Source organism: Gallus gallus, chromosome 3 (genome assembly GCF_016699485.2).
Source record: "Gallus gallus isolate bGalGal1 chromosome 3, bGalGal1.mat.broiler.GRCg7b, whole genome shotgun sequence".
NCBI classification, from domain to species: Eukaryota; Metazoa; Chordata; class Aves; order Galliformes; family Phasianidae; genus Gallus; species Gallus gallus.
Window position 1 is genome coordinate 67,825,479 of NC_052534.1, and position 27,941 is coordinate 67,853,419.

Below are 27,941 nucleotides of genomic sequence, written 5' to 3' on the forward strand. Positions count from 1 at the left end.
TTGTTATCTAACTTAAATTTATTTGTGAAATGCTATATTATATATAGCAAGAGCACACTGGTATGACATAGTACCACTGTTTGGAACCAATAACAACATATTTTCTATGAAGAACTAAAAGCAGCACATTTCAGAGCAACGAAACTTCAGTACTTCTGTGCAGAAGGCGGAAAATTAGTAAGGCACTTCTTCTGGGGTGGCGACAACACAAGCACCAGTGTCCTTTGAGGCAACACAATAGTAATGAAAAATGTTACTTTTGAACAGACTTACTGTGCAAGACAAAGGCCTGGGTGCTCCTAGGAGCAGCATGTAATAACACTGCGCTAAGCCAGAACAAAACACAGCAGCACAGTACAAAAGTTTTTTCGAATTTTACTTTTCTGCCAATATTATTATGGAAAATGAACACAGGTTCAGAGCAGGGTAACAGAACAAATGGCCAGGAGTCACTGCATGTGTCTCATATGTGACACGTCCTTTACTCAGCCTTTGCGTGGGTAGTGCCTTTGGATCCATTCTGCTTCCCAGCAGAAACTGGGAGCAAACAGCACACCGCTGCCATTGCTCTGCAGCACCATCACAGGGAGTCTGGCATTCTCCAGAGCAAGACAGAGCATAGGCCAAAAGTTGGTGGCTAAAAGGCTCAATAACCATAGTGCTTAGGTGCTTTCGCAGTCATGGTTATTGATAGTTTCCTTAAGAATTCTTTTTTTCAATATAGGAAATGATTCTAGAGTTCAGAAAGACTGTACTTACTGGAGCTGTTTTAAAACATAAAATTTGTCTTGGCAAAGAAGTAAAATATACGTAACAAACAAATTAGGCAGTTTAGGAAATGGGCAGGCAACTTCTTCACATTCTGATAAGTTCTGTTGTCAACCCTCTCCTTTTCTAACAACCATCTACTCATTTATATCCTCCCTCTATGTGAGAAAATCTAGATTATTCTTAATTTAGGACTTACTACTTTAGCATACTAACTATGTTTAAAACCACATGTTAAAAATTCCTTGGATCTGCTGTTTGCTGGTGCTCTTAAGCTTTCAGTAAACATAAGTTTGTTACAGTGAGACAAATATATTAAATTTTCAGTAGTGAATATTCCTCTATACTATCAGCGAATAGGCCTAAATTGCTATACTGTATACACATTGCACTCCTGTCCTTTATAAAATAAGCTTTAATTATTTTAGCCCTTGGTTAAAAAAAACAAACAACCTTTAAAAATAATTTAAAATTACACTTCTTGACTGTTCTGGATTAAGTACTCACTGATGGGATTGTAACTCTGGGGCCTCTCCCACTTCTGGTTCTTGCCCACTAGTCTGAAGCATGCTACCATTCTCTATCTCACAGAGTTGCGATGATTTAAAAAGAAGGCTGAGAGATACCCAAGCTTTTATAGGGATAATTATGTTCGGTAGAGAGATATGAAATCATTCTGTTGCTTGTTCTCTGTAAAGCTGAAAAGACAACTCTTGATGTTGATCACGCATCCTTCAAAGCTTCTAGTGTCCAGAACAGTGCCCAACTCAGACATCACCTTTCTCATTCGGAATTACACAACCAGTGGTTCCCAGCACTGTGTTAACTTTTCTTCGTTGACTGTGTTGACAACAACGTGATCACTATCATATTGTGTGCCCCCTGTAAAGAAAAATTCAAAGCACACAGATTAGCACTGAACTAAGAGGCAAACTGTGCTCTGGGTTTCAGGGCTAGTCTAGTAAGTACTGATGTAGACGTTACTGATATTCAACTAAGTACTGATGTAGATGGCTTTTCCTTCTCCTAAGGCAATGAAAATACAACTTATGTTCATTTTCATCACCACCAGCTTTTGGAATTTCTTTTGAAGCACAGAGGTCTGCCTGCTCCTTTCCACCCCCTTCAATAATTCAGCACTTCAGCCTTTTCAGCCTGAATGGAGAAGGAAGAAAACACTGTAATACAGTCACATCTGACTCCTTAAAGACTGACGCTTCCCAAAAGTCAAAGTTAACTGTTCAGTTTCCCTTCAGTGGTTGTCACTTTGTTCTAAAGATGACATTTACACTATGAAAGAAGTCTTGCTGTTAGCAGCCAATAGAAGCAAGACCATACAAAAAAAATTAGAACAAGCCAGGGGATGAGGTTGAGTCTCCTTTATTCTTCACCAGAGTCACCTTATGTTTTGACCAGCTGCACCACAGAAGGTTGCCATACACAGAACACAACCAATGTTCAGCTGTTCCCAGTGGGAGCTGAGCATACCTCAATGCAAAATATATCCATTTCTTAGACAGGCTTAATTTACTCATGGTACATGGTGCCAAATGTGCTCCCATAGAAGAGTGCTACTACTATTCTCACTTGGGCTCAGAAGTGGAGGAAAGTTTAACTAGAACTGAAAGTCAGAGCTGACTGCTTTTGATCTCGGATGTAGTGCAGAAGCGTAAGCCGTATGCCTTTCACGTGGTACCACGCCTGCTGTAGCTGGTACCATTCCCACTGTGAGCAGCCATCTGTACAGAACAGTGGGACACTCCTAAAGACACCCATCTGTCATTCTGCACCTTCTCTCCCATGCCTCCCCACAACCTCCTTATAGGAAAAGATGTGCCCAGCAGCTGAAAGCCTCCTGTGAGTATACAAATACAGACTCTAACAGATGCTAGAAATAATAGACCAGGTACTCAGAGTCCTGCGTGGTCATGCACATTTAATAGCAGCTCTTTTGTACTAAGGAAATGCCATCTTGGGCACCTTAGCTGATCTCTGCTTCAGAGATCTGGGGGAGGCTTGCTGGTGCCACTATCCCAAATCAGAAAGGGTTTTTGAGAATCATGGAATCATTAAAGTTGCAAAAGACCACTAAGATCACCTGGTCCAACGGTCAGCCCATCCCCACCCTGCCCACTAACCATGTCCCTCAGTGCCACATCCGTATGGGATGGTGATTGCAGCACCTCCCTGGGCAGCCTGTGCCAACATGATTCACATCGTTCCCATAACCACTGAATGATTAAGAAGCAATAGAGACACAACATAAATATTGGCAAATTTCTTCAGAAAAGAAAAAGTGGGGGAGGAACACCAGATCAAAAACATCCATAGGAAAAAGCTTTAACCTGAAGGTACAAAGAAATAATGTTGGCTACATCACTCAGTTATCACTGCAGGGCAGGAAGTACTTTGTAAGCAGTATTCGGTAAAATATAAATGTAACAATGGGAGGAGATCAGATTTCTGTGGAACCCGGGGCTATTTGCTATGATAAGAGCCGTGCTCTAGGCAAGCCACTGCACCACGCCAAGTATCCACTGGGTGGCATTGGCACTGCGCAGCCAAACAGCCACAGTCATTTACTGAAGAATTCATTACAGTTCCATTTGTGGGCAAGACTGGATCAGCAGAATTGGCAGAAAGAGACGATGTTCCTACTCCGCTTTCTCAAATAAAGGTACCTACAGAATGGATCTGTACTTTTGTCATCAGACCTATCCATTATGAAGTTCATCAATTTTAAGTGCAAGATATGTGACGCGCTTTTAACGTGATTAACTGAAGTCACATGCGTGTGGTAGTACTCTGCTTTTTGGTACAGCTTAGAACTGACTTCAGAAAAAAATGTTTGCAGACCCAACGTGAACTAGGACTGTCCTTTGAACCAGAGACTTTTTGATAAGTTTTACATTAATCATTGCCAGCTTTATAGGGCCGTAAAGTGAATTTGTGAGTATTTGTGTCAACACTGTATCACAGTCAGACATTACATAGGCATTGTCTCACAGTTCTGCCCGTCCTTTTTAGTCCCAAAGTGCTGACCGGTGACTGATAATTTCCTTTGTTTTGTTTTGTGATCGTTGTAGTTAAAGCCAAAACATCAATCCAAAATTGATTTTAAAACGGCTAAAAAGAAATCAACAGCAATAAAAATGATTATTCCCTCCATAAAACGCAGAGTTACGGAGGAACACCCTGGTGACTATCACTGTGCTGCTTTATCGGACCTATGAAGTTATGAAAGCAAAGGCTGTTCAGAAACAGTACCTTCATGAAGCAAATTGGCTGTGACAACAACAGTAAAACATGCCTTGAGTGCACACAGATATTAGGCTGCTGTGACAGAATTTCATGTTCACAACATAGGTACGGCCATTAATGAACAAATGAAAAAACCTTTTGCATCTATTCACGTCAGTTTACAGTGCTGCCTCTGCTTTCCTAATATCCTTTGGCTATTGCGTCCACAACTAACGCATAAGAAAAACTGCTCTATACAGATTGAAGTTAATGAGAAGCTAGGTAAGAAAAACTTCGCTTCAGCGTTTTTAAATAATTATATTCACATGACCCAATGCTGAGTAAAATTAACTGAGGGTATCTACAACACTGAGTGGACACTGGGAATACAAGATAAGCCAGTACTGTGGGTTCCTAAACTCTGTGCAAGAAAAATGCAACAAAGTCCTATGGCCTGTATAATTCAGGAGGTCAGACTAGCTCATCAGGTCTTTTCTGATTCTAGATTAAAGTAACTGTAACACCATCTTTAATTTATAGGCACATTCAGTGCCTATCCCACTGTAAATACCATGTAATTAAGACACAATGTAATGAGATAACACATTTGCTTACCTTTGATATCTAAAACCAGCTTAGGTTTCATCTTGCTGTAAATCCTGCCATCGGGACTAATATGCCAATACTGTTTGTCTTCATTCCGCTCAAATGACAGACCAAGTTTAGAGCCAGGAGTTATAAGATTTCCAACAATTGTCAAGCAGCAATCCTCTGCCATCTGTATAATCAGAAAGGCAACAGCAATTATTCAAGAGGCCTTACTTCTAATATCCACTATTTTTTTAATCAGACAGAAAGGATGAAAGCAGGTGAGAACAGAATCTAAGAACTCTGTTCCCCCTAAGGAAAGGATTTTTCCCCTAAACTCAAGGCTATTTATATCTATTCCTGTTTCTGCTGACACTCTCCACTGGGTAAGGACATTAAAACAGGCACGTTGTATCACTTCAAAAGGTACAACTTGCACCTGCTTCTATCCGTGGTTGATAACAGATGCTATGGAAGATTACGTTCACTCTGCTCTGTATGCTGAACATTCCTAGTACATTCTCTCAGTTTATAGCACTTTCTAGACCAGAGACTTCTCCATACAGAGCTGGTATGTCTAATACCTACATGTTTCCTGTCCCATGTGCAAATTTGTTACTACTCACCCATATCAATGCAACCCTTTTGAACACACCTTTTCGTATCATAACCCTTCTGTAGCAAGCAGGTCCACATCTTTACTAGTACTACTATAAGAACAAAATATTTATTTGATATACAACAATTGGCTTTATTTGATGCTCTCCTTCCTGCATCTTGCCTTATTTTAAAGGTGGTTTGTCCACACTACAGGTAGTCCTGGCTAGTTAGTCTCTTCCATGCATTGCCTCTGCTGTCTTTTTGTTGTTGCTATTCGTTAGCCTTTTCCAGTTCTGCAATAACCTTTTCAGCTTGAGAAAGGACATAGCCTCACACTGTATTAAGTGTCACAGTATATCACAAAGGTATTTTCCTCTTTGTTCGGCAATCCTTTTGTAGTCATCTGTGAGATGATACGATGTCAGAACTCTGCAAATGTCTTTACAGCTAAGAAGGCTTCCACATAGGTTGATGAGCCTGTTGCATCGTGCATCTCTAAGAAACTCATCTTGAGTGAGGAAATCTAAATTCTTATCAATTTCTGCTTCTGACAAATGAGAGGAATGATCAGGGAGAGGAATATCCTATCCTGCTCCCTGAGTTATCCCAGGAACCTCAGGCAGACGTCAAGATACAGTGACCCAGAGTCACTAAGGTGCCCTAAACTTAGAGCTACAAAGGCAGAAATTCTTCCAATGAACTGTCTGCCTATGTGCTACCCACCCATGAGCTTCATTTTCTAAAATGTGGTGAAAACCATTTGTTCGTGCAAAATACAAGCACTTTACTGCCATTCAACAGAAAGATGGCAGAGTTCCATTACTGAAGATCAGTGCTGCCCCTCCAGCACTCCATGCTGAGTTACCTGACTGCTATACAGAACAAGCTGTGTATTTTCCATGTACAACAAAATTGCACTATCAAATAGATATACAGGGAAGAGAAATGAAAGAAAATGAAAGAAATTCATTTATCCAGAATCATACAATACCACGCTGTTGTAATATAAAAATTTGCAATGAAATGTTTGAGGGAGACAGTCATGAGAGAAGTCTTTTGTATATGATATTCAAGCTTTTAGCTTACTGGGCATAATTTCACTGCCTGCATAAATCCCTTTTACCACTGCATCTGTCCTGTAAACACGTCCGGACAGTGCCTTAGCTTATTAACAGCAAGATTCTTCCCTCCAGCATAGATGACGTGGTTAGAAACATCTGCTTTTGAAGTTATACAATCCTATAGAAAAAGTTCACATGATTCTTTGCAGTCAAGCTGTTTAACAGTATTAAAGTAACTTAATTTTCTTTGGCCCGCATCCCTACCTAAGACTGTTCATGTTTAAACATTATGAACTGCAAATACCTCTGCTCACCTCAATGACAATTTGCACAATTCGTTTTATGAACTGTGAGAAAAGTAGGACCTCATTTGGGAAATTGTATGGAGGCATGGAAAAAGGATGGAACTTGACAAACATGGAATAACCAGCAGGTGTGGGGGGAGAGGGGAGTAGGATTTCATCCTTAAGCTTGTCTGAATGCAGAAGAGCATACAACCTGATACTTCTGTAATATTTTCACTGTGGAAAAAAAAAGGACAAGGGAGTAAAAGGAGCTCATTAAAAGCATGATAATGGTCTTCCAATGCTGTTCGTGTTTCGTTCGTCCCATCCCTGGAGGCACTGAAGGCCAGATAGGATGGGACCCTGGGCAGCTGATCTGGGGGGTGGCAGCCCTGACAATGGCACAGGGTTGGAAATGGATGGGCTTTATGGTCCCTTCCAACCCAGACAGTTCTGTGATTCTATGATTTATAAGACTACTTCTCTTTAGGGTAAAAGTATATAATAACTGAATCTCAGATTTTCAATTACATTAGGAAGAAAGGATCATATAACTATGACACCTAAAAAATCCAGAGTTTGTTGCAACAAACAGCCACCAAACAGATACCAACCAAAAGCTCCACAGAGACTGTACTACAGCTGAAATTGAATAAACCTAGACAATCAATTAAGATGATTGAGTAGAAACCAAATTCAGTGAACTGTCTAATTGAAGAGGGAAAGAAAGAATTCACATTGAACTTGAATCTTACCCGGCATCTTATGAATCCATCCTGATAAAGCCAGATTTGATCATCTGAATCTACATCTTCTGCAGCCTGTATTCTGAGAAGATTCAAATTGTCCAAGTTTCCATCAGTTGACATGAACTTTCCTGTTTCCTTGTTCCGAAGCCTGAAGTACACACGTTTCTGTAGTAAAAAAATACAATAAAATAGAAAGTGCCAACAACAACAGAACTCTAACCACTCTAGTGCTCAACATACCCTGCTCTGGCAAACTTCAGAGCAGTCACTACTTAGTGTTGAACCTGGTGCATTTCTTTCTTTCAGAAATCTTGCTTTTCTGTTTTAGAATTGAATTACAAAGTCCCTACCTGTGTAGGATGATTCAAGCTTTCAGAACCTGCCATTCTGCATGGAGACCTAGTATTAGGCTTGCCTGTGCACTGGGATCAGCACACAGTGGGATGCTAAGAATGCGGAATTAGGAACAGCAGCAAATTTCTGCTGCTGTGGAAGTGTAGATGCTCCCAGTCTTCACAAAGGGTGCACTTGTGCAGTGCTGCTTATTTTGCTGGCACCAAGTGTTACACTTCGCATTCATGCTGTGGCTTGTTTCACATTCACACTTCTGTTTAGACAAGCTCTTGGCCAGGGCAGTCAAAATCCATTATTCCTAGCTCTGCTTAAGGCTACACAAAGACAGCTCCATGACAGTAAACATTTGTTACCACTGCAAGTAATCTGTGAGTAACAGAAAGTTGCTTCCTCAATAAAATACAGCTCAGCAAGAACTTCAAAGGCTCAGGGGATTGCTGCAGCATTTGGACCAAATTACAAGGTCCCTATTTGAGAGGACAAAACAAAAAGGACAATATGGGAAGTTTTACATTAGATTTCCAAATTATTTTTCTATGTATGTAGTAAGCAAGGAAGGATTCTTCATCCCCTCAGTCAGCACAGTATCACTCCTATTTGAAATGATCCCATTTTGTGGACCAATTTTTTTTGTTGTTGTTCCAAAAATAATGTAGATAGTGCTGACAGTATACCAGTGAGCAGTTTAGGAGCTAGTGATAAGACTTATCTAGATATTTATATCCATTAGTTGTTAAAATTGTTCACCAATCTTTATGTATCGTCTTCGGTACTTTCATTTAAAGTATGCAAATGAACAGTTTAGGCAGCAGTAACTCAAAACCACGTAGCATAATCAAATAGCATTTCTTACAGTGAATCTGTAGAGCAATTTCTTCACACAACTGTCATCGCTGAAGCTTGTGACGTGCAGCAAGATTTTAACATTGCTTTCAGCTGTATAATACTGCCTCATCCCATAACTAAATAAATCAGTACTTCACAACCTCGCATCAGCTACTCACCTGCAGCAAAGGTCTCAGAGAACCTATCTGACAGCAGCCACTCAGTTTATACCAATCTGGAATTTCATTTGGTGACAGCAACATCTGACGTCCCCTGTAATTACTATGTTCATAAATTATCCATCTATGGGGGAAAAATGAAAGAAAGAAAAAAAATAATGCTTTTGCTGCCAAATTCTGCTTTAGAATAATAATAATAAAAACAAAAAACAAACAAAAAAACCGAAGAGATTTAACAGAAACATATCCCAGAGAACAGCAGTGGTAAGTATTTAAGCCAATAGCCGATAGCATGGGGATTCTTCCTAATGGGTCTTCAAAATAATAAAATCATGTTATTATTTGGTCAACAGAATAGGAGTATGCTGGATTTCACATTTTGGAGTCATTTCAAAATTACAAGTTGAATAAATCAGTGAGCTAAGGAAATCCCTTGACCCGTTTATCCAGATGGGGGAAAAAAATAATAATTTTATTGCCTTAAATTTAGGGAGAATCCTATTTTTAAGTATAATCTGTCTTCAGATAGCACTTGGACTCCTAAAGGAGCACATACATATGTGCTACATAAGCAGTGTGTGCTAGATTGCCAAAGCAGTAGTGCTGTGTATGTTAACTTGGACAGGCCTGATGTATGTGGGCAAGATCTGCTAAGGAAACAGCGCAGCAGGCTCTGCAACAGAGCAAAATGATCTAGAATAGTTTGGTAGAGGTTTTATTTCAGAACATCTTTCTTCTTTCCAAATTACCTGAGAATGGAAAGAAAAAAAAAAAGAAAAAAGCAAAAAAAAAAGAAAAATAGCATACAGAAAAATGTGTAGCTTTCCCTAGAACCTGTCCAAACGTGCTTGCACAGTCACATTCAGAGCAACCCGTCAAACCTGACATCTGCATCTTTACCATTAGTCCAGATAGAGGAACACAACTGGATACTGAAATAGGCTGCAACACAGCAAAATCTGATCAGTTTTCTCACACAGATTGCCATGGGCAAATTTCCAGTACATGAACACTCAGTAGAAACATTTTCCTATTACCTTTTTTTCCTCTGATTTGTCAGTGGGCTTAATATATCCAGAAGCAGCACACTCACCTTAACATTGGAGCTTTCCCATAGCCTATTACACATCCACCCCCAGACATGGAATTAAGAGAATTATAAATGGATCTCTCTTAGTCATAGAAGAGAGAAGACAAAAAAAAAAAAACAACCAAAAACCAACCAAAAACAAAAAAACAAAAAACAAAACACCCTTCAATGGGGCAGACAGTATGGAGAAGGGTGCTAAAAAAAACAGATAACCTCCAGTGGTCCTTCCATCCTAAACCATTCTGTGACCCTGACCAGGAACTAGCCCAGCAGCTGATGCTGCTATAATGAAATCAGAGTTTTCATACCATAATCTATATCTTCCCAGTGAACAACCAAAAAAGATTTGTATGTTTATTGGACAGAACATGGATGACTCCCGACTCCATTATCTGGAATCATAGTAACCATGTTCTTGGCAAAGAAACAACCCAATGTTTGACTTCATTATTTCTCCTTATGGGGAGTGTAAATCAACTCTATTGTGGTTATGGTGAGAGATACAGAGATCTCAGGATAATCAAAAATAAAGAGCATGCATCTTCTGCACAGCTTTTCTCATGACCTATATATTTTAAACTTCAGTCCAGTGAGCTAAGGATATCCCTTGACCTGTTCCTCCAGATGGGGAAAATGGTTTGTACTTAAGACCAGGTATTAATTATCCACTTGAGGGCAATACTGAGCTATCCAACAGCATCTCTTGCACACATGCTTGGGAATTTACCTCTTCAAAAGAACACATTTAAACGCAAAGGAACAGTAAAAAAGAAGTGCGATTCTTCAAGGTAGAAAACCTTGAGGCAAGCATCTTGGTGGTAAAAATTAGCTCCAGGAAAAGCACAAGAAGAGAAATTTAACAGATCTGTTGAGATATTGAAAGTTTTTAAACATCAGAGGCTATTTTTTTTTTTTTAAACAATCTTCTTAAGAATAGGGAATACAACAGCTGAAAAATAGTTAATGAATTTAACTGATAGATCTATAATGAGTCTGACTCAATTCCTGAAATCAAAGAGGTTATTACAAGTAATATGCTACCAAAAAAGGCCATATCACGATCTCATTATATCAGTGTCCATAACACCAAGGTAAAAGAACAAATACAAAGCTTATCAAAATATTCTGAACTTAAGATACAGGACACAGATCACAAACTGTATGATTGGTTATGATCAGGACCTGAAGCAAAAGCACAGCAGTTAGATTTAACATTGCTATGCAAGCTAGCTTCTGTAATATTAGCAGGAGAGTTGGGACCCACTTCCTAATGAGCTTTGTTTAAATACATTTCAACTTCTTAGGAAAGTAAAGGGCACCTCTTTGTGAGTCAGTGATAATGTAGTGGAATCAGGATAAAAGTAAGTTTCTGTAAGTATAATGTGCATTAATACAATATATGGCATTCCAATTTTATTCTCCTTAGTTTCTACCACCTGTTTTTTGTTTTGTGTGTGTGTGTGTGTTTTTTTTCCCCTTCTGTTGAATAAATACATAATTCTAAAGATGCAAGAAGCAAATTTAAACTCACGTGCCACCAAGGACTTGAACTGAAGCTATTCGAGGATTATATCCCAGGAACTGGAGATTTAAGACTTCTGTAGTGAATTCTATTTTTCTTCCTTGGAAACCCACCTTTTCAAAAAGAGCTATGCATGGCTCAGACAGCTCCTGCAAAAAGAAGATGAACACTTTCATAGGAATTTAAAAGCCAAAATGCTGACTGTGAACATCATTACTTCATGCAACCCTTTTATATCAGCATTTTCAGATTGTTTCAACTCAAAGACCCTGAAAAAGGTTTTTGCTTTGCAATAGGATACTTGAAAGAAACAAATGAAAATGTCATTAAAAGCCCTTAGAGAAAGCACACAGGGGGTCTTCTTGTATGCAACATCATACTTCCTTATCATAAGGCACACAAAAATCTGTGGACAATTCTTGCATATCTTAATTATATTTTAAAACACATTCTAATTAATGCCACATCCCTCTTCCGTTGCACTAACCCCCATTCACTGTAGGAATTTTCATTTTCAGATCTCAACACACAGATAATACTGGTTTCTACAGCTTTAAATTATGATAGTCTTGTCAGCACTGCTTATTCCTCACAGCTTTCATTTTTTAGCTTCTGTAGTAGGCTATGATAGTATCACCAGACAAGTGTCAAGATTCATACTTCTGAGGTAAAAGTCATGACTCAGGCTAAAACTAACATCTGAATTTTCCAAATGGCTCTGGGGAGATGATTCTTCATTCCCTTTGTCAAAATGTTTCTGGTTTGAAGGGTTCCTACCCACGCAGAATCCCCTGCATCACTGAATCTACTTTAAATACTTTCTGGATAACGAGCCTTGGATTCTTTACTGTGCGGCAGGTAGCTGTAGAGGATTGGAAACAGTCTCTCACAATTATGACCCCTCCCTGGAAGCTGAGAGGTAAGTGTTTGAAATCCCTCAGGATAAAGTTAATTAAACCTGAGTATCCTGGTGTCACAACTTATAGTCACAGATAGGGAGAGGCAGGGTCATTTTTTTTCTCACCAGTCTTCCAGTCACAACTGAGTAAACCCAATACCACAGACAGAAGAGTTCCTTACTGCTGAGAAGCGTTTGCATACTTGAAACATAACAACACAAAGCAAAGTCTGAAGAGACTCACAATGATCTCAGTCATGAAAACAGGCCGTGCCAAGACAGAGATGGCTCCACATGCACACAGCAGTGATTATCTATCCCTGTGATTTTGTGAGGAAAAATCTAATGTCAACTAAGTTCTTGACAGTGCTGAAATTCTTCTTTAACCTTCCTTTTGATGTTTAAAGGCCCAGATGATAACGTTACATTAGCATCCCCGTCATCTCAGCAGTAGTCCAGATTATCACAAAGCTGCTGAGCTATGTTTCCTGTTTGCATGCACGACATTAGTTTGCAGAAAACACCAGAGAGGTCTTTCAGCTTAATCCAAATTCAGAGCAGACTAATCCCACAACTAAAGGTTAACACAAGTTAGACCATGGAGCATAAACATGGGTAAAGAGCCCAACATGGATCACAATTATTTCCCACTATTTCCGAATCCTCAGCCCTTCTACAGACCTGCGCCTGCCTTCTATGATATCAAACAGGTCAGACAGCAACCCCTTGAGCCACATGCAATAGTTCAAAAATAATCTACTTACAAAGAAAGCACAGAGGAAAAAAGGAAATCCTCCAATTTTCAACCACACCTTCCACTCCGGGCATTTTTATTTTTATTTTTTTTAAGATTCAGCAGCAACATTGTTATACAAAACATTCCCCACAGCAAGAAGTGCAAGGTCATCTTAGAGTTTTCTATCTTGCAGTTCTTCCCACGCATTACACTGTATAAAGCAGACTTCATGTCTATCTACATATAGCTATTTCACAGAGTTGCTCATTAAAAACAAGTACTGTCAGCATGACTATTAGAGTATAAATCACATCCATGGTTGCATTTGTATTATGTTCAGGGAAAAGAACATACAGCAAATTCAAGAAGGAAAAACACTCTTTTCCATCTGTAACAACTATTTGGAACATGCAAAGAAAGGACAACCAAGCAGAGATACTGAGATTATGAATAAAAGCCCTTTTAACTTTCAGTTCCAAGTTCATAAAATATCCCTTATGTTTTTCTTTTAATGGTCCCTTAGAAATGGATCTCCGCAAAATGGAGCTAAGCTGGGTAGTTACAGCAGCTTTGCATATTAAAGAAAAAAGAAAAAAAAAAAAAGGTGGTTCTTGGATAGAAACATCACGGAAGAATCACAGGAAAAGTTGTAGGCCCAGCAAATGGTGGGGAGGAATTGAGAATGTCACTACCAAAAACTAGCCGCAAAATAAATGTGACAGGTGAAACTGGTACCAAGAATAAATTCAAGCTTCCCTAAAATTATGAAAAATGAACAGCATAATATAATCATTTCCATCCAACTTCTTACTCTCTGTACTATCGTTTGCTAATAAACAACTGAGCCAAGCAAGCCATTTTTCTCCTCTCCTCAGGTAAGAAGCCTCTGAAGAAGAAAGCACCAGCACATAACATGCAGACAGACACAGCTTATTACCACGGTTTGAAGTGGGATAAATTGTAGGGCAAGAACATTTTTCAGGAGCTTTAAGAACTTCAGGAAGCAAAGAACTGTCATTTGGCTGTTTTAACACAGGAATCTCTGTCTCAAAGAATAAGTTTTTCGGGAGAAAAATCCTACCCGTGTGAAATAAGCCAAAGACCCAAGAGCTTGATACTGTTATGTACAGAAGAGCCTATTTTAATCCACGGTGACCGCCCACCAAGTTCAGCTAGAACAACTTCTCTTGTTTTTAATGCCATTTGTCTACAGGATAGTCAAAGAGTTCAGAAGGCAGACATACTTACTGCGAATGTTTGTTTACATTGTACCAGAGACAATGCTCCAGAGACATGAAAGAGGATGACACATTTTAGTTCTCCTTTGTCAACTGCTATGTCACTAACATGTTACCAAAATTATAGAGGACTGCAATACAGTTGCCAGATTCAAAGAGAAGAGTCAATAAGGTACTCCTCCATTTTTAGAATGAGTACCACCTCTTTTGTAAAGTTGCATTAAGTTCCTGGATTCTTGACTACATTTTGCCCGTAATTACTTTGATCTTAAGAGATACCTGCAGTTTCCATAAGTGATCCATCATAATGATTGGTTACAGACTTGAACAAACTTGTTCCTGACCACTGAGGAGTTACAAAATATGTAGATGTTGTTTAAGTTTGTATCCAACACACAAAACAACATTGCCTGATTTTGCCAAGTAGCATGGAGTGCTGCTTTACTTTATCTGGAAGGGTACATTATTTCACAATGAACACAAATTGAATTTCCCTGATGATACAAATAATGTTTTATAATTACATGTATTTTATGCAAAGTTCCTTAGCTGAAGTTTGCTCTTTTAACATGAGTAAACATCAATGATCACAGTACAAGTATTACTTCACACTGTCCTACTGCCATTTGTCAACTTATTTTAAGTGATCTCTTCCACTGGGAAATAAAAGAGTCTGACATATCCTTAACTATCTTTATGGAAGTCCTTTTTAAGCTGTTATTGAGAACAGCAATGCCATACAGCTGTTCCAGTGAAGTCTTTTCTGTTGCAAAAAAAATGGCGCAGAAGTACAAAAACTGGCTGCAGATAGGATGTTTCACTGCTGTTGCATAGGAAAAAGAGTGTTGCTCTATTGTTCACATATCCCCAACATTTTTATTGTCACAAAAGGAAAAAGAAAAGAAAGAAAAAAAAAAAGGAGGGGAGACATCAGTGTACTTATCTGCTTTACTTACTATATTTATAATCCGTAAAGATTTCAGAGCTGCTTGGGATGAACACCCCATTGCCATCAGATCTGGATAGATTCCCTCTTCTAACACATACTGGTTACCAGAGAATTCTTCCTGGTCAAAAACTATGCAGCTGGAGGAAGAAGCAGAAGAAACTGTCTTTTAGGAAAACTGTGGAAGTAAAATGATGGCAGTGTTTCTGAGTCTTCAGTAAGAGGTACTGGCAGAAACATCACATACAATGCTTTGTCCTGATAAGCTAAATATCAATGCGTATTTGTGTATACCACAAAGCATTGTTCTTTATAAGTTTCCATAGGTAAAACCATTCGAGATGTCAGAAAGCTATTTGATTTTTTTAAAAAAACTTTTACCATTTCAGTGATTTTTCAATATTGGTTTGATATAACTTACCTGCCACCTAAAACTTTTGAAGACTTCACAGTAAATGAATCAATACATCCTGTGTTTTTTTCAAGTATTTGACAGTTACCCTTGAATTCAGGCTCTGAAAATAACTGGACCTTTAAAGAGTCATAAACATATTTAAAAACAATTAATGCTTTAACCTTCATCAACACATCTCTACCATTACTTCTATACTACGTTACTATATATTCAATATCCAGATTAATTCAGTTTCATAGATTTTTGTTACATTTTCAGTGTTGTTACTTAAACAAGAACTGCAATGCCAAAAACCACCTCTGGCTGTAAATAATTAAGCAACATACAAAATAATTCAAAGAACACTAACAAGGGTAGCTACTTAGACTAACAGCTGGAGAAGACATAAATCCCCACACAACAGATTGAATAGGCACATGATTAGTAAAGGGTGATAAAACGTTCTGTTTTAGTTTCTTAATCCATTTTATCTCAAGAATACATATTCTTCCCACTAAATGAGAACTATCTGTTTCTCAGAGCATAAATGGTGCACAGTCTTGGCAGAGTACTCAGACAGCATGCCAACAGGTGTGGTAAATATTCTTGGGGCAGATGGGCTCTATGTGCCTCTTGTAGCTATAGCTGAAGTCATGTCAGTTCTTTCTTTCTGTACTCTGAGGATGAGAGGGTATGAAAGGATAAGTCACCCAGTCTTTTGTCCTTGTTAAAAAGAAAAAAAATTCTAAGTAGCAAACCTGCTAATTTTGTTAGAGGATAATTAACTCTGATCACACAGAAGTCATTCACATTATCACATGCCTACCAGCTTTATTCACGAGTGCAGGCATACGAGTGCAGGCATGCACAGCATTTTCCAAAGAGGAACATGCTGACAAAGGATACAGTCTGTTGACTACAAGCCATTATTTCTTAGTTTCCTTAGGATAAGGTCTATAGTCGTAAATATTTTTTCATACATGTAGAAGAAAATAAGCAGCCCGGAGATTTCTATTCCCCAGAGTTCATACATATTCCTATACTGGATACTCCAGTAAGGCATGTTACTAATTATGAATGCAAATTGAGAAATCCAAGACTTTTCTCCCTGGTTTTCAGTTCTGTGACATATTCACTGTTTTGACTGAAATGAAAGTAACAACTTCCTACAGACAAAAAGGTTCAGAATTACGAAAGAATGAAAAAGGCCCCTTTTTAGTCTCACTGTCAAAGAACGTTCTAGTACTTGTACACAGAAGAAAGTCTAACATAAAAATTTTGTTGACCCACTGAATAGACAAATTCACTTTACCATTTCCCTCTCTTTTTTATTGACAAATATGATGTTAACTTTTAAGCCCAACTCAGAAAGCAGCATGTGTAACTGCATGAGTTTCACTTCAAGTGCAACCACTACTAGCAGAATAGTTAGCAAAGAAACTAGGTTAAAAACAAAGTCACAACTATTGAGTACAACTAACTTGCATTGCCCTTGCTTCTGCAACAGACTCCAGGTAACTGAAGTTCTGCATAGATGGGCATAGGCTCCAGGTTCTCAGAACAATTCTGATACTCTTGAACAGCTTACCTACTGACCCAAAACACTGGCTTAGCCCCAGAAAACTTCTGAGGACAGCTATATATTACATCCCAGGGACTTCCTAGGACTTTCATGGCCTTAGTTAGGAGGTTCAGAAAGCAGCTCTCCTTCACTTAGCATTCTCACTCTTCGACTAATGGACTATCTATGCAAAATCCTGGTATACAAAAAGCTTGATCCCATTTATTGATGTTACAAAGACCACTACAGAATATGTTTCATGCACTTAGAGAAATATCTTACCTTGACTTTACCCCTTTCACTTCCACCAATATCCTACAAAGATTTGGAGAACAAAAAAGGAAAAAAAAATTAAGAACTGCTAAATTAACAAACATTGAAAAGTTTATTATTAATCCCTGCTTAAAGAATGTATATGACAGTATATAAACTGGATTCAATAGAAATAGACTACCTAGAAATACTTCAAAGAAACTTGCAAAAGAAGCATAAAATTGACTCCTTACCATAACAATGGGTTGAACTGAAGATATTTTGCAATTCTTCCCCCCCCATGCCTCAATGTTGGGATATAGCCCTTTATCCAGTATGTACTGCTCCCCTGTAAATTCAGGATTCTCATAAGCCACCCACCTAAGAGAAAGAGAAGAAAAAGGCTGTGGGTAAAAGTCATATAACTTTTTCCAAAATGCAAGACTGTATATTCACCATTATCTTAATCTAAGAACAAATTGATGGTTTATCCCCTCAAATGCTAAATTGCAATGTTATTATATCTCTAAATCAACAAAATTATAGATCTGATTCTCCAAAGCTCTTGCAAATTCTATTTCAGTTTGCTCTACTATTTCAATACGATCCAGAGTAAATAAAACTAGATCAGACCACAAGTTCAAATACAGCATCTGTCCTGTTCAATATATTCATTGATGACCTGGATAAGGAAATGGAGTGCATTCTCAGTAAGTCTGGAGATGACAGCAAGTTGGGAGGAAGTGCTGATCTACATGGGAGTAGGAAGGCCCCATAGAAGGCCTACACAGTCTGGATAGATGGGCTGAGGCTAGTGGGATGAAGTTCAACAAGACCAGATGCTGGGTCCTGCACTTCGGCCACAACCACCCCAGGCAATGCTACAGGCTTGGGGCAGAGCGGCTGAAAGATTGTGGAGAAAGTGGACCTGGGGATATTGGCTAATGCTCAGCTGGACATGAGCCAGCAGTGTGCCCAGGTGGCCAAGAATACCAATGGCATCCTGCCTTCTATCACAAATAGTGCTGCCAGAAGGAGCAGGGAAGTCATCATCTCTCTGTACTCAAAGGGTTCTGCTTTCAGTTCTGGACTCTCACTACAAGAAAGACATTGAGGCCCTGGAGTATGTCCAGAGAAGGGCAATGAAGCTGGTAAGGGGTCTGGAGCACAAATCTTATGAGGAGCAGCTGAGGGAACTGGGATTGTTCAGCCTAGAGAAGAGGAGGCTCAGGGGAGACCTCACTGCTCTTAACAACTCCCTGAAAGGGGGCTGGGGCGGGGTGGGGGTCGGCCTCTCCTCCAACATAGCTACAGACAAAGACAAGAGGTAATGGCCTTAAGTTGCATTAGGGGAGGTTCAGGAGCTTAGGAAAAATTTCTTCTCTGAAAGAGTGATCAGGCAGTGGAACAGGCTGCCCAGGGAGGTCGTTGAGTCACCATCACAGGAAGTGTTCAAGGAACGTTTAGATGTTGTACTGAGGGACATGGTTTAGTAAGCATATATTGGTGGATGGTTGAACTAGATGTATAATTCTATGATCTGTTAGATATCTTAAATGCTGTCTCCAGTAAAATCATTTTGAGATGTTTCAAAATTCTGTAGTTTTATCTAGATTAAGTTTTTCTCTAGAATATTAGGCAGATATCAGAATAAAACCGTTTGGTTAAAACTAACTTTCAGAGTAATCTGAGCAATAGCATATATACAAGCAACATTAAAGGTCAATATTCCAAAACTTCAGATGTTTTTAAACAAACACACAGAAATTTGCAGAAAGTTAAAGTACAACAAAAGGCATAAATGCTAATGGTGGTAGAGTGTTCCCTGCTGGGGTTCACAGACATCAGCAGGAAGAATGTCCTTGACAGTTCAGCATTAAGGTCATCAAAAATTTAACTGGATTAATGTATATAAACTCAAAGCAATTATTATTACTATTTTGTCAGACCTCATTCCTGATACAGGCCACAAACTCAGATTTCTTCTTCAAACCCGCATCTTCAGTCTTAGCCAGAGACAGCCAACTTTTGAGACAAACACTTGAACTACTAGGAAAGCAACCAAGTCATTGCATTAGCCTCTCCAACACTCAATTACCACTGCAGTGCTTTATTTCTGCTCTCAAGTACTTGCTATCAGCTGATCTTGCTATGTGTAGTCTACTACACTCAGGTAAACTTTTATGGCATTCTTCCAATCCAGGGTCAGTATTGCAAGCTCAGATAAAGTGTTCCTGCATCAGCACTCCCTTGTTTTTGTCACAAGCTACATAAATTCTGTTGCCTTTCACTGACAGACTTCCTTTTTTTAAGTACTGACATTAGAACTGGTCACAGTTACAAGGGGGAACGCTTTTAAACTGAGACAGGGGAGGCTTAGGTTAGATATTAGGAGGAAGTTTTTCACACAGAGGGTGGTGACGCACTGGAACAGGTTGCCCAAGGAGGCTGTGGATGCCCCATCCGTGGAGGCATTCAAGGCCAGGCTGGATGTGGCTTTGGGCAGCCTGGTCTAGTGGTTAGTGACCCTGTACATAGCAGGGAGGTTGAAACTCAATGATCATTGTGGTCCTTTTCAATCCAGGCCATTCTATGATTCTGTGATAACAACTGAGTTTCATTCTTTAAGTTGTTATATTTATGCATGGATTAGGACATCTTCTTGGTTACACAAAACAATCTACCCATAGCTTTTTATTTTGCCCTGTGCATTACATAAGGAGTGTGTTGCTTTCAGCAACAACGATGTTAGCCACCTGTGTTAGGCCTCTGCACGCACTGACCAATAGGCTTAGGGAGAGGCCTGTCCCGTACATCCCGTGCCCCCACAAGATGCCTACTACAACAAGAGTGCATGTTTGCTTATGCCAAAACACACTTTCAGTGGGTTCTTCATACAGAAGGTCAACACCACCACCACAAACCAGCCATCATTACACGTACTGAGCATCCATATTCCATTAAGCTGCAGTTTTAGTCCAAGAACAAATGCCAGATTCTCTGCAGAGACAAGAATTTCAAACCAAATAAAGCTATAAAGCTACAGCAACACGTATGCGCCGTGAGTATGGACTTCCTGTTATTTGTCCATGGCAAGCACTCACAGAGTGATTCACATTTATCACTATTCACATCTCTTGGTTTGCCTCAGATATAATCAGTTATTCTAAATTGTTATGCACTAATTACTTAAGGCACTTTTCAAGGCACATTTCAAAATTGCCTCATAGTAATTCATCAAAGAGACACTGGTATGTAGAATAAATTAAGCCGAAAGTTCAAATGTCTCAGGTGTGTTTAGACCTGTATGCCACATATACCAAAAGAAAATTAGGTTTCATTAATCAATTCCTTGAGTGGATTCACGTTGGATTTTTCAGTGCACTAATACCAAGGTACAACTGCAAGGCATGACACTTGAGCTTAATTGACATCTATGAAAACAAGTGTTTCTGATATTAAGTGAATGATAAAACATGCCAGATCCCTTCCACGGGCCTCTCAATAGCAAGTATTTCTTTTCTTCCTCTCTAAAAAGAAGCCTGAGTACAGAAGTAATGGAAGTATCTTACTTTAAGCACATGTTTATGTTGAAAGCAATAGAATTTAAATTAATAAGTATTGCTCTTCCATGCAAGACAGCCCATGTTGGAGAAATTCTGGAGTCAGGGCTTACTGGTGAAATCCCTGTGCTCTTCCACTTACTCAGAAGCCCACACAGCCTTCCAGCAGCACCAGTAACAGCAGCAGGAAGAGAAAAACTGAATGCAGCGTCAGCTGAACCTCTCAAACCTGAAGACTATCCCCAGGATGGAGCACTGTTTTAATCCAACTCCTGACTAACAGGAAGGCCTGCACAGCAAGACCTAGCCTCCATATCTAAGCAGAAGAGTCACACCTCAGCACCACAAGAACAGACATTTTGTGCTGCAGCCTACACTACCCCACAGGGAGCAACTTTATTTAACATAATCATTTAGTAACCCCCACCCCAACAAACTGCCTTAAGTAGGCGAAGCAACAGCTTCATCCCCAATTCACCACCAAAACCGTGTCAAAGACCTCACTCCTCTGCACTGTCTGTCTGCTCTCGGTCTTGCTCAGACTCATACAATAGGACAGATCACCTGCTGCATGGGCCTGCTTCTTTCTCTCTCGGCTCCAGAAGAAATCAAAGAAACATGGCAACACCTTAGTATTAAACTAAATGACACAGCTGTAAAAAGCTAAGCTTTCAGGCACAGATGATCTCCTTTAGGTCTGAAATAGAATCCATAACATTTAAACCTTAAATACTACATGTAGACAACAGGTTTCAATTGGTCTATGAGATTAACATATAGACCATGTAGAGCCAGGGAGAAAACTGGCACTTGAATGACTAACAGGAAAGAAGAGGTAATTAAATTCCATTTGTAGGAAAGAGAGGAAATGGGTTATTTACCATACCCATTTGTGCTTGTGATTTCTAGTGTCCCACACACCTGTGAACTTTTTGTTCTCTTCAACATCAACTCAGCTCAGTTCAGAGACAGAGAGAAAGGGGAAACTCTGTTTGAAGCATTCCTGCAGGCAACCTAAGTGCTGTTCCCTATCCAAATACCCAATGGGGGTTTGTTCCTGTACAGTGCCTCCTTAGTTCCACTCGCATTACCATCCTGAGTGCATTCAGATTCAATATATTTTGACTACTATTCACAAACTACCCATCACTTAATGATTTCCTCACAAAACATGTACTAGAAGCAGACAAATCCGTGCCGTGGACTAATCAGAAGGAAACCAGTATGAATTACAGGACCGCAGTAAAACAAATACCTATGCAGAACACACCCCTGTAGAAGCTCTTCCACCAACTTAAAAAAAGGATCAACTAAAATACAGGGGCTTTTTCACTAATTTTGGCAAAAGTTTCACATGATTGTGGATAAAGAAAAAGCACATTCGGAAACATGCAATTCTTGCGATTTTAATAACCAATAAACATAAGCTTGAAGAATTATTAAGCAAAGAGAAAAGTCAAAATTATACAACGCAGCTGCTTTAAGTACTTGCTTAAACTTGTAAAGGGTGTTACCTGTTGCTATTAAATACTTTCATTTTCCACCACTTTCAGTTCTGCCAACTTGGGAGTAGAGATCAAATCCTACTTAAAAAAAAAAAAAAAAAAGAGAGAGGCCTCTCCTCTTTTCAAGCAAGCCAATGTCTTTTTTTCTCCTAAACCAAATGGTAGAATAGAATACCCTGGATTCTGTGCTTAGCCACTCTCTGAAGAACGCTCGAGAGCAAAACATAAATCAAAAGAAGTCGATACTCACTCATCACTTTTGTATATATTTTTTAAGATGTGTTTTAGATAAATCCATTATAAACATTAAAACATTGCTTAGAAACATTCCTCAGAAACAATAGCTGAAAATTTTAATGCAGCTAGCTCTCCACTACCCCCAAAACAAAATATTCATTCCCCAAACGCAGAACTGGGCTGTCTTCAGCATACAGTTTAGAGATGCAGTTTAGCTCAGAAGTTGTTCAGTAGTATCTATGTTCTGCAGTGTCAGCCTTTCTTTTCTTTGATATACCCTTTAAATTACAGAGCAATCAAACTCATTATGTGGGAAATACAGATTATGCGTTATCTGTTACTGCTATATCTGCTTACTACAGATACCTTTAGTTAAAAACAAAAAATGTTAGGGAAAGGCTCAGGGCTTCTTACAGTTTGCTTTTCCTTTTTTAAATGAAGTAATTTCAGTACGATACCAGGAAGGTTACTTAGAAATATTATGACAAGCTTTTACTGAACCTGTAACAGTTCATTATGACATCACATACGTGCTAGCTCTAGGAATTACTCAATGGATTATTCATCACTGTATGACTGATTTCTTGGTAGGAAAGATATAAAAAATTTCTACTTGAAGTTACTTAATGCTTAAAATAAAACAGTTTTATTACCAATCATGACTTAACATGATTCAACTTCCTGTCACATCAGCATTTACTAAGACCACCACCCCAAAATGCTGCAACACTCGCAACCTCTTTGGAAACAAAATGCTCGTACAAGACTGTAAAAGTGGACTGATAGTAACTTGTTACATACAATGCACCTAAATAAAAAACATGCTTATCGCTACAAATTACACCTTTACGAGACTGGCAAGTAAGATTACAGGAACAGGAGCAGAGTCTGTGGGACAAGGGTTTTGTTTGTAATAACTTCTAGCCAATTTTACCATCAAAGTATCGGAGTCACTCTTAATTACTAGAATACTCATACTAAGGTATGATTCCTATCTCAGCTGCAACAGTCACATTTACTAGAACAACTACACAAAGGGCGTGATAGGCACCCCACAGTTTCTTTCCCAACCTTCAGAAGAAACTCTTTCCCATGAATCTTCCTTGCATATTGCAGAAGACATAAGGGCACAGTGGCTTCAAAGGTCACTATGCAGAGAAAACTGCTGTCGCATCATATTCATACACAAATCAAAAGCATTCCTTTGGAATGCACTGAGCTCAATTCTGCAGTCTTTACCCAGACAAGGTTTGCAGAGATATCACACAGATAACATGCAGAAAGATTTAAGGTGTGGCTGGGTAAGGCAGAGCTCTCAGCAAGTCACCTGCATTCCAGGCAGAGAAAGACTGAACATCTCAGAATTTGTGTACATGGAGACATGACTGCTAGTATTTGTTTATATTTCCAAAATACTTTGATGCAGTCTCCAAGGTTGTGGAATTCAACTTGCAATTAATGTAACCAAAAAAATCAAACAGTAACATATACCAACTTATTAACTGCATATGACAGCACAAACGGCACCAAGAAGAGAATTTGGCCACACCAACCAACAGTTTTAGGAACCTCAGTGAACAGCAACAACAACAACAGCAACAAAAAACACTCCCCCCCCCCCCCTCCCCCAAAAAAAAACAAAGAAAAAAAAGGATAAAAAAAAACCAATTGTGGTATTCACTGCAAAAGCAATGCTACTTTTCAGAAAGAAACACCAATTTATACACAACTCAGAGGTGTAAAAATTAAAAACTAATTCCATAACAATTTTGCTGCTGAAATGCTTTTTAAAATACAGCCATGAGAACAAACTATTTTTCTCTCCCTGATGCTATCTCATCCGCTATCATACTTGGCAAGTCAGTAAATCAACATTTCAATGCTGTAGCCAACATGCTCCAGTCAAAGGCAGAAGTTTTTATCTGAAGACATCACAGAGACATTAGAAGACCAAGTACAAAAATACATGATCAAATTCTAAAATTCTAGAAATTGTACATGTACTATTAAACAGCAGTTAAAATAGCACTTACACGCCACTTAGCACATTTATAGATTGCGTTCTCAGCCCATATCCAGTGTCTTTCAAGTTGGAAACAATTCCTAACACATTAATGTTGGAACCTTTTGATCCAAAGTCTTTTTCACTGTACATTATCATATGTGAGCTTGTGAAGTCCTGTTAAAAGAAAAGAGAAATGCCATAAGAAGAAAGCTACACGATGTCTCAACGTGCTCAGGAGATAACAGCTCTATGTTCTTGGAACTTACACCAACAACAGGTCTCAGTGACTGCAGCTCTTCATCATAGCCACCCCAGTCTGTCCAGTCCCGATATTCTCCTTCTTCCAGTAAATACTGATGGCCTTCAAACCCAGGCTTTTCATACGCGACCCACCTAGACAACAACAGAGACTGTGTGTGAAAATGGACTATAGCCACTATGTGTTGTTACGTGTGAAATTTGTTCTTTCTCCCATCTTCTGTTAAAGGTATAGGTGCCTCCTAAATGCTTTTCCCACTGACATTAATATACTTACATTACAATGTCAAATAGAAAAAAAAAGTCTAATAAAATGACTTGCAAATCTTGCCAGAGGTGGAAGAAAAAAGTGTTTTGATACAGTGTAGTACCCTATCCAGTGTAGTCCTAATGATATAGCACTTCCAAGTTAGTTTGAGAAGCTTTGTATCCTTCTCTAACCAAAGCTAGATGAAATTCTGCAACTCTTCAAAGCATGGAGTTTAAACAATTAATTATGGAAACAACACTACGACAGGAGAGAGGCAAGTTAGCAGCCGTAGGCTGCTCTGACTGCTTGACAGCCCTTCTACCACTTCTCTAACCACTGTGAAATCATGGTTATAAAAGTCTTGGCTAGAATGCAGCCATTGCTGTGACTATTTCCAAATTTAACCCAGATGTAAATCTAAAATGAAAAACAAATAGTTTCTGAATTTATTCACTGCAGTTTCAAATCTACAGAGTTAACACTTAATGCTGAAGAGGAAATACCGCTAGTGTATTTTTTCCATACTTACACTCCTCCCAGTACTTTGATGGATCCCACTGACGTAAGCGAAAGTCGTGTCTTTTCTTCTGATTCCTTGTCACTCAGTGTAAAGATCTCTGATTCTACTTCCACATGTCTCCCTTCAAAGAAAGGCTTCTCATAAATGACTACCTGTCACAGAAACAAAATAAAAGCTGCAAAGAGTGGGACAAATTCTGATAGCGATCAGAATTTGTATGGCTGCATAAAGGGAGAAGATAAGATTATCTCTGTTGGAGAGGGTCCAGAGGAGGGCCACAAAGATGATCAGGGGGCTGGAGCACCTCCCCTAGGAAGTCAGGCTGAGGGAGCTGAGCTTGTTCAGCCTTGAGAAAAAAAGGCTGCAGGGCGACCTAATTGCAGCCTTTCAGTACCTAAAAGGAGCCTATAAACAGGAGGGAAATCAACTCTTTTCAAGGGTTGATAATTTCAGGATGAGGGGAAGTGGTTTAAGTTGAAGGAAGGAAGATTTAGGTTGGATGTCAGGGGATAGTTCTTTACTATGAGAGTGATAAGGTGCTGGAACAGGCTGCCCAGAGAGGTTGTGGATGCCCCGTCTCTGGAGTTGTTCAAGGCCAGGTTGGATGGGGCCCTGGGCAGCCTGGTCTAGTATTCAGTGTGGAGGTTGGTGGCCCTGGCTGTGGTGGGGGTGTTGGAGCTGCATGATACTTGAGGTTCCTTTCATCCCGTGCTATTCTGTGATTCAGTGATTATGAAAGTAATTAATAAGGGCCTCTCTCTTCAGGATGTCTTCCCTTAGGCACGCAACATTAGGATTTAAATGTTCATTACCTGTCTGCATCATGCAGGCTGCTGTTAATACTGTTATTTGCATGTATGATAGATGCATAAATTAGACAAATTGCAGTTTCATGGTGTGGTCACATGCAGCATGACCAGCCACTAAGCAGGTGGTATGTGATCAAGATATACCCACATGTAGCTGATGTGTGATAACAGGACAATCAAATAAATGCTGATTTTTACCTTTGGATCTCCAGGACATTCTACTTTGCGGCCACCCTATAGGAGAAGAAAAAAAAAGAGAGAGAGTGAGAGAGAGAGAGAAATGAGTAGTCTAAGTCGTCTTTAACTCTTCATAAAAAGATGGAATTAGAATAAAACATATTTTGTAGAATACATGTGAAAACTAGGAAGATCAAAAGCAGAAATGGATGCAAATCCATTCAGGAATTTTATAGATTAAAATTTTGTAGTTTTTAGACTTACATTTCTATGAGTCTTGAAAAAAATTTAGCCATCTTAAGACACTGCTTCTAATATATAAATGAAGGTCATGTAGCTGGCAAGTAATAATGATATTTTACCATTTTCAAGGGCCTCATAGACCTAATGTAGGCTTCCTTCTTCTCCCAGAAAGCTAAATTGGGATATTCACCAGGCTCCAACATTAAAGGGACTCCCTGGAAACCGGGTTCTTCATAAATTAGCCATCTAAAGTAAAGGGGGAGTAGAAAGCAAAAAGTAAAAACAAAAAAAAAGAAAAAAAAAAAAACAAAAGAAAGCACCCCTCCAAAAAACCCAACAAAAACAACAACAAAAACCAAACCATAAACAACAAACCCCAAATAAAAAAAACCCCAATCATTTCTGAACAGAAAAGAACAAGGCAAACTTGATTCAGGCAAAAAAAAAAAAAAAAAAGAGGAAAATAGTGTACTCCTAAGACCTTGTTTCTTTGTCTTTACCATCAAAATTCCCAACTACAAACTGGTGCACTTACAAACTTCTGTATCTGTGCAGGGAAGCACCTTTCCAATGCATGAGTCATGTTTGAACAAGTTAGAAAAATTTAATGCCTTGAACAGAGTCAAGAATTTGACTGTCTTATCTGGGAGCAACACCAGTTTTGAACTGAATTTTCAAGACTTAGGGCTACTGTGCATTATTTTAGAATAGCCTTAAAATATTCAGACCAGACTTTCTAGAAGTTGAAAGATCTCTATGAACCTAGACTTGCATTTGTTGAAAAATCTACTCAATGGGGAACTCAAAACTTGTATTACTAATATGTTAAAAACAAACAAAGAAATCCAACCCAAACCAAACAAAAAACCCCACAAAACACTGATACCACTGAAATCTACTTCTTCATGGTTTGTATCTGCTAATGAGTCTGCTTTGAAAGACATCATTTTCAACATTCCTGACTTGGACAGCAACAGTAGTTTTTCAAAGCATTTTCAAGAAAAACTTGACCAGTAATCACTTACTGAAAACAAAGAAATCTACTGCTGACGTCTGCATAGAGGATCACAATGTGCATCTCCCAGTTAG

The 27,941-nt window shown here is 39.0% G+C and overlaps 1 protein-coding gene and 1 long non-coding RNA gene across 5 annotated transcripts in view; one reads left to right on the forward strand and one right to left on the reverse strand.

The window, feature by feature from the left end:
* The window catches only part of AIM1 (absent in melanoma 1), a 96,196-nt gene continuing 68,255 nt past the window's right edge, over positions 1-27,941 (reverse strand). For all 4 annotated transcript variants that reach the window (XM_419809.8, XM_004940348.5, XM_046939150.1 and 1 more), the window contains 14 exons: positions 26,972-27,098; positions 26,631-26,666; positions 25,633-25,775; positions 24,862-24,988; positions 24,624-24,769; positions 17,540-17,666; positions 17,316-17,348; positions 15,500-15,609; positions 15,089-15,218; positions 11,270-11,409; positions 8,649-8,772; positions 7,297-7,455; positions 4,624-4,786; positions 1-1,650 (listed from right to left, as the gene is read on the reverse strand). In XM_419809.8, coding sequence (XP_419809.7) covers positions 1,562-1,650; positions 4,624-4,786; positions 7,297-7,455; positions 8,649-8,772; positions 11,270-11,409; positions 15,089-15,218; positions 15,500-15,609; positions 17,316-17,348; positions 17,540-17,666; positions 24,624-24,769; positions 24,862-24,988; positions 25,633-25,775; positions 26,631-26,666; positions 26,972-27,098 — 1,654 coding nt within the window. In that variant the 3' untranslated portion in view covers positions 1-1,561. The remainder of the gene's footprint in view (positions 1,651-4,623; positions 4,787-7,296; positions 7,456-8,648; positions 8,773-11,269; positions 11,410-15,088; positions 15,219-15,499; positions 15,610-17,315; positions 17,349-17,539; positions 17,667-24,623; positions 24,770-24,861; positions 24,989-25,632; positions 25,776-26,630; positions 26,667-26,971; positions 27,099-27,941) is intronic.
* Positions 5,809-14,555, forward strand: LOC112532206. Its single transcript, XR_003074642.3, has 2 exons — positions 5,809-12,179; positions 13,770-14,555. It is a non-coding gene; the product is annotated as an uncharacterized LOC112532206 (long non-coding RNA).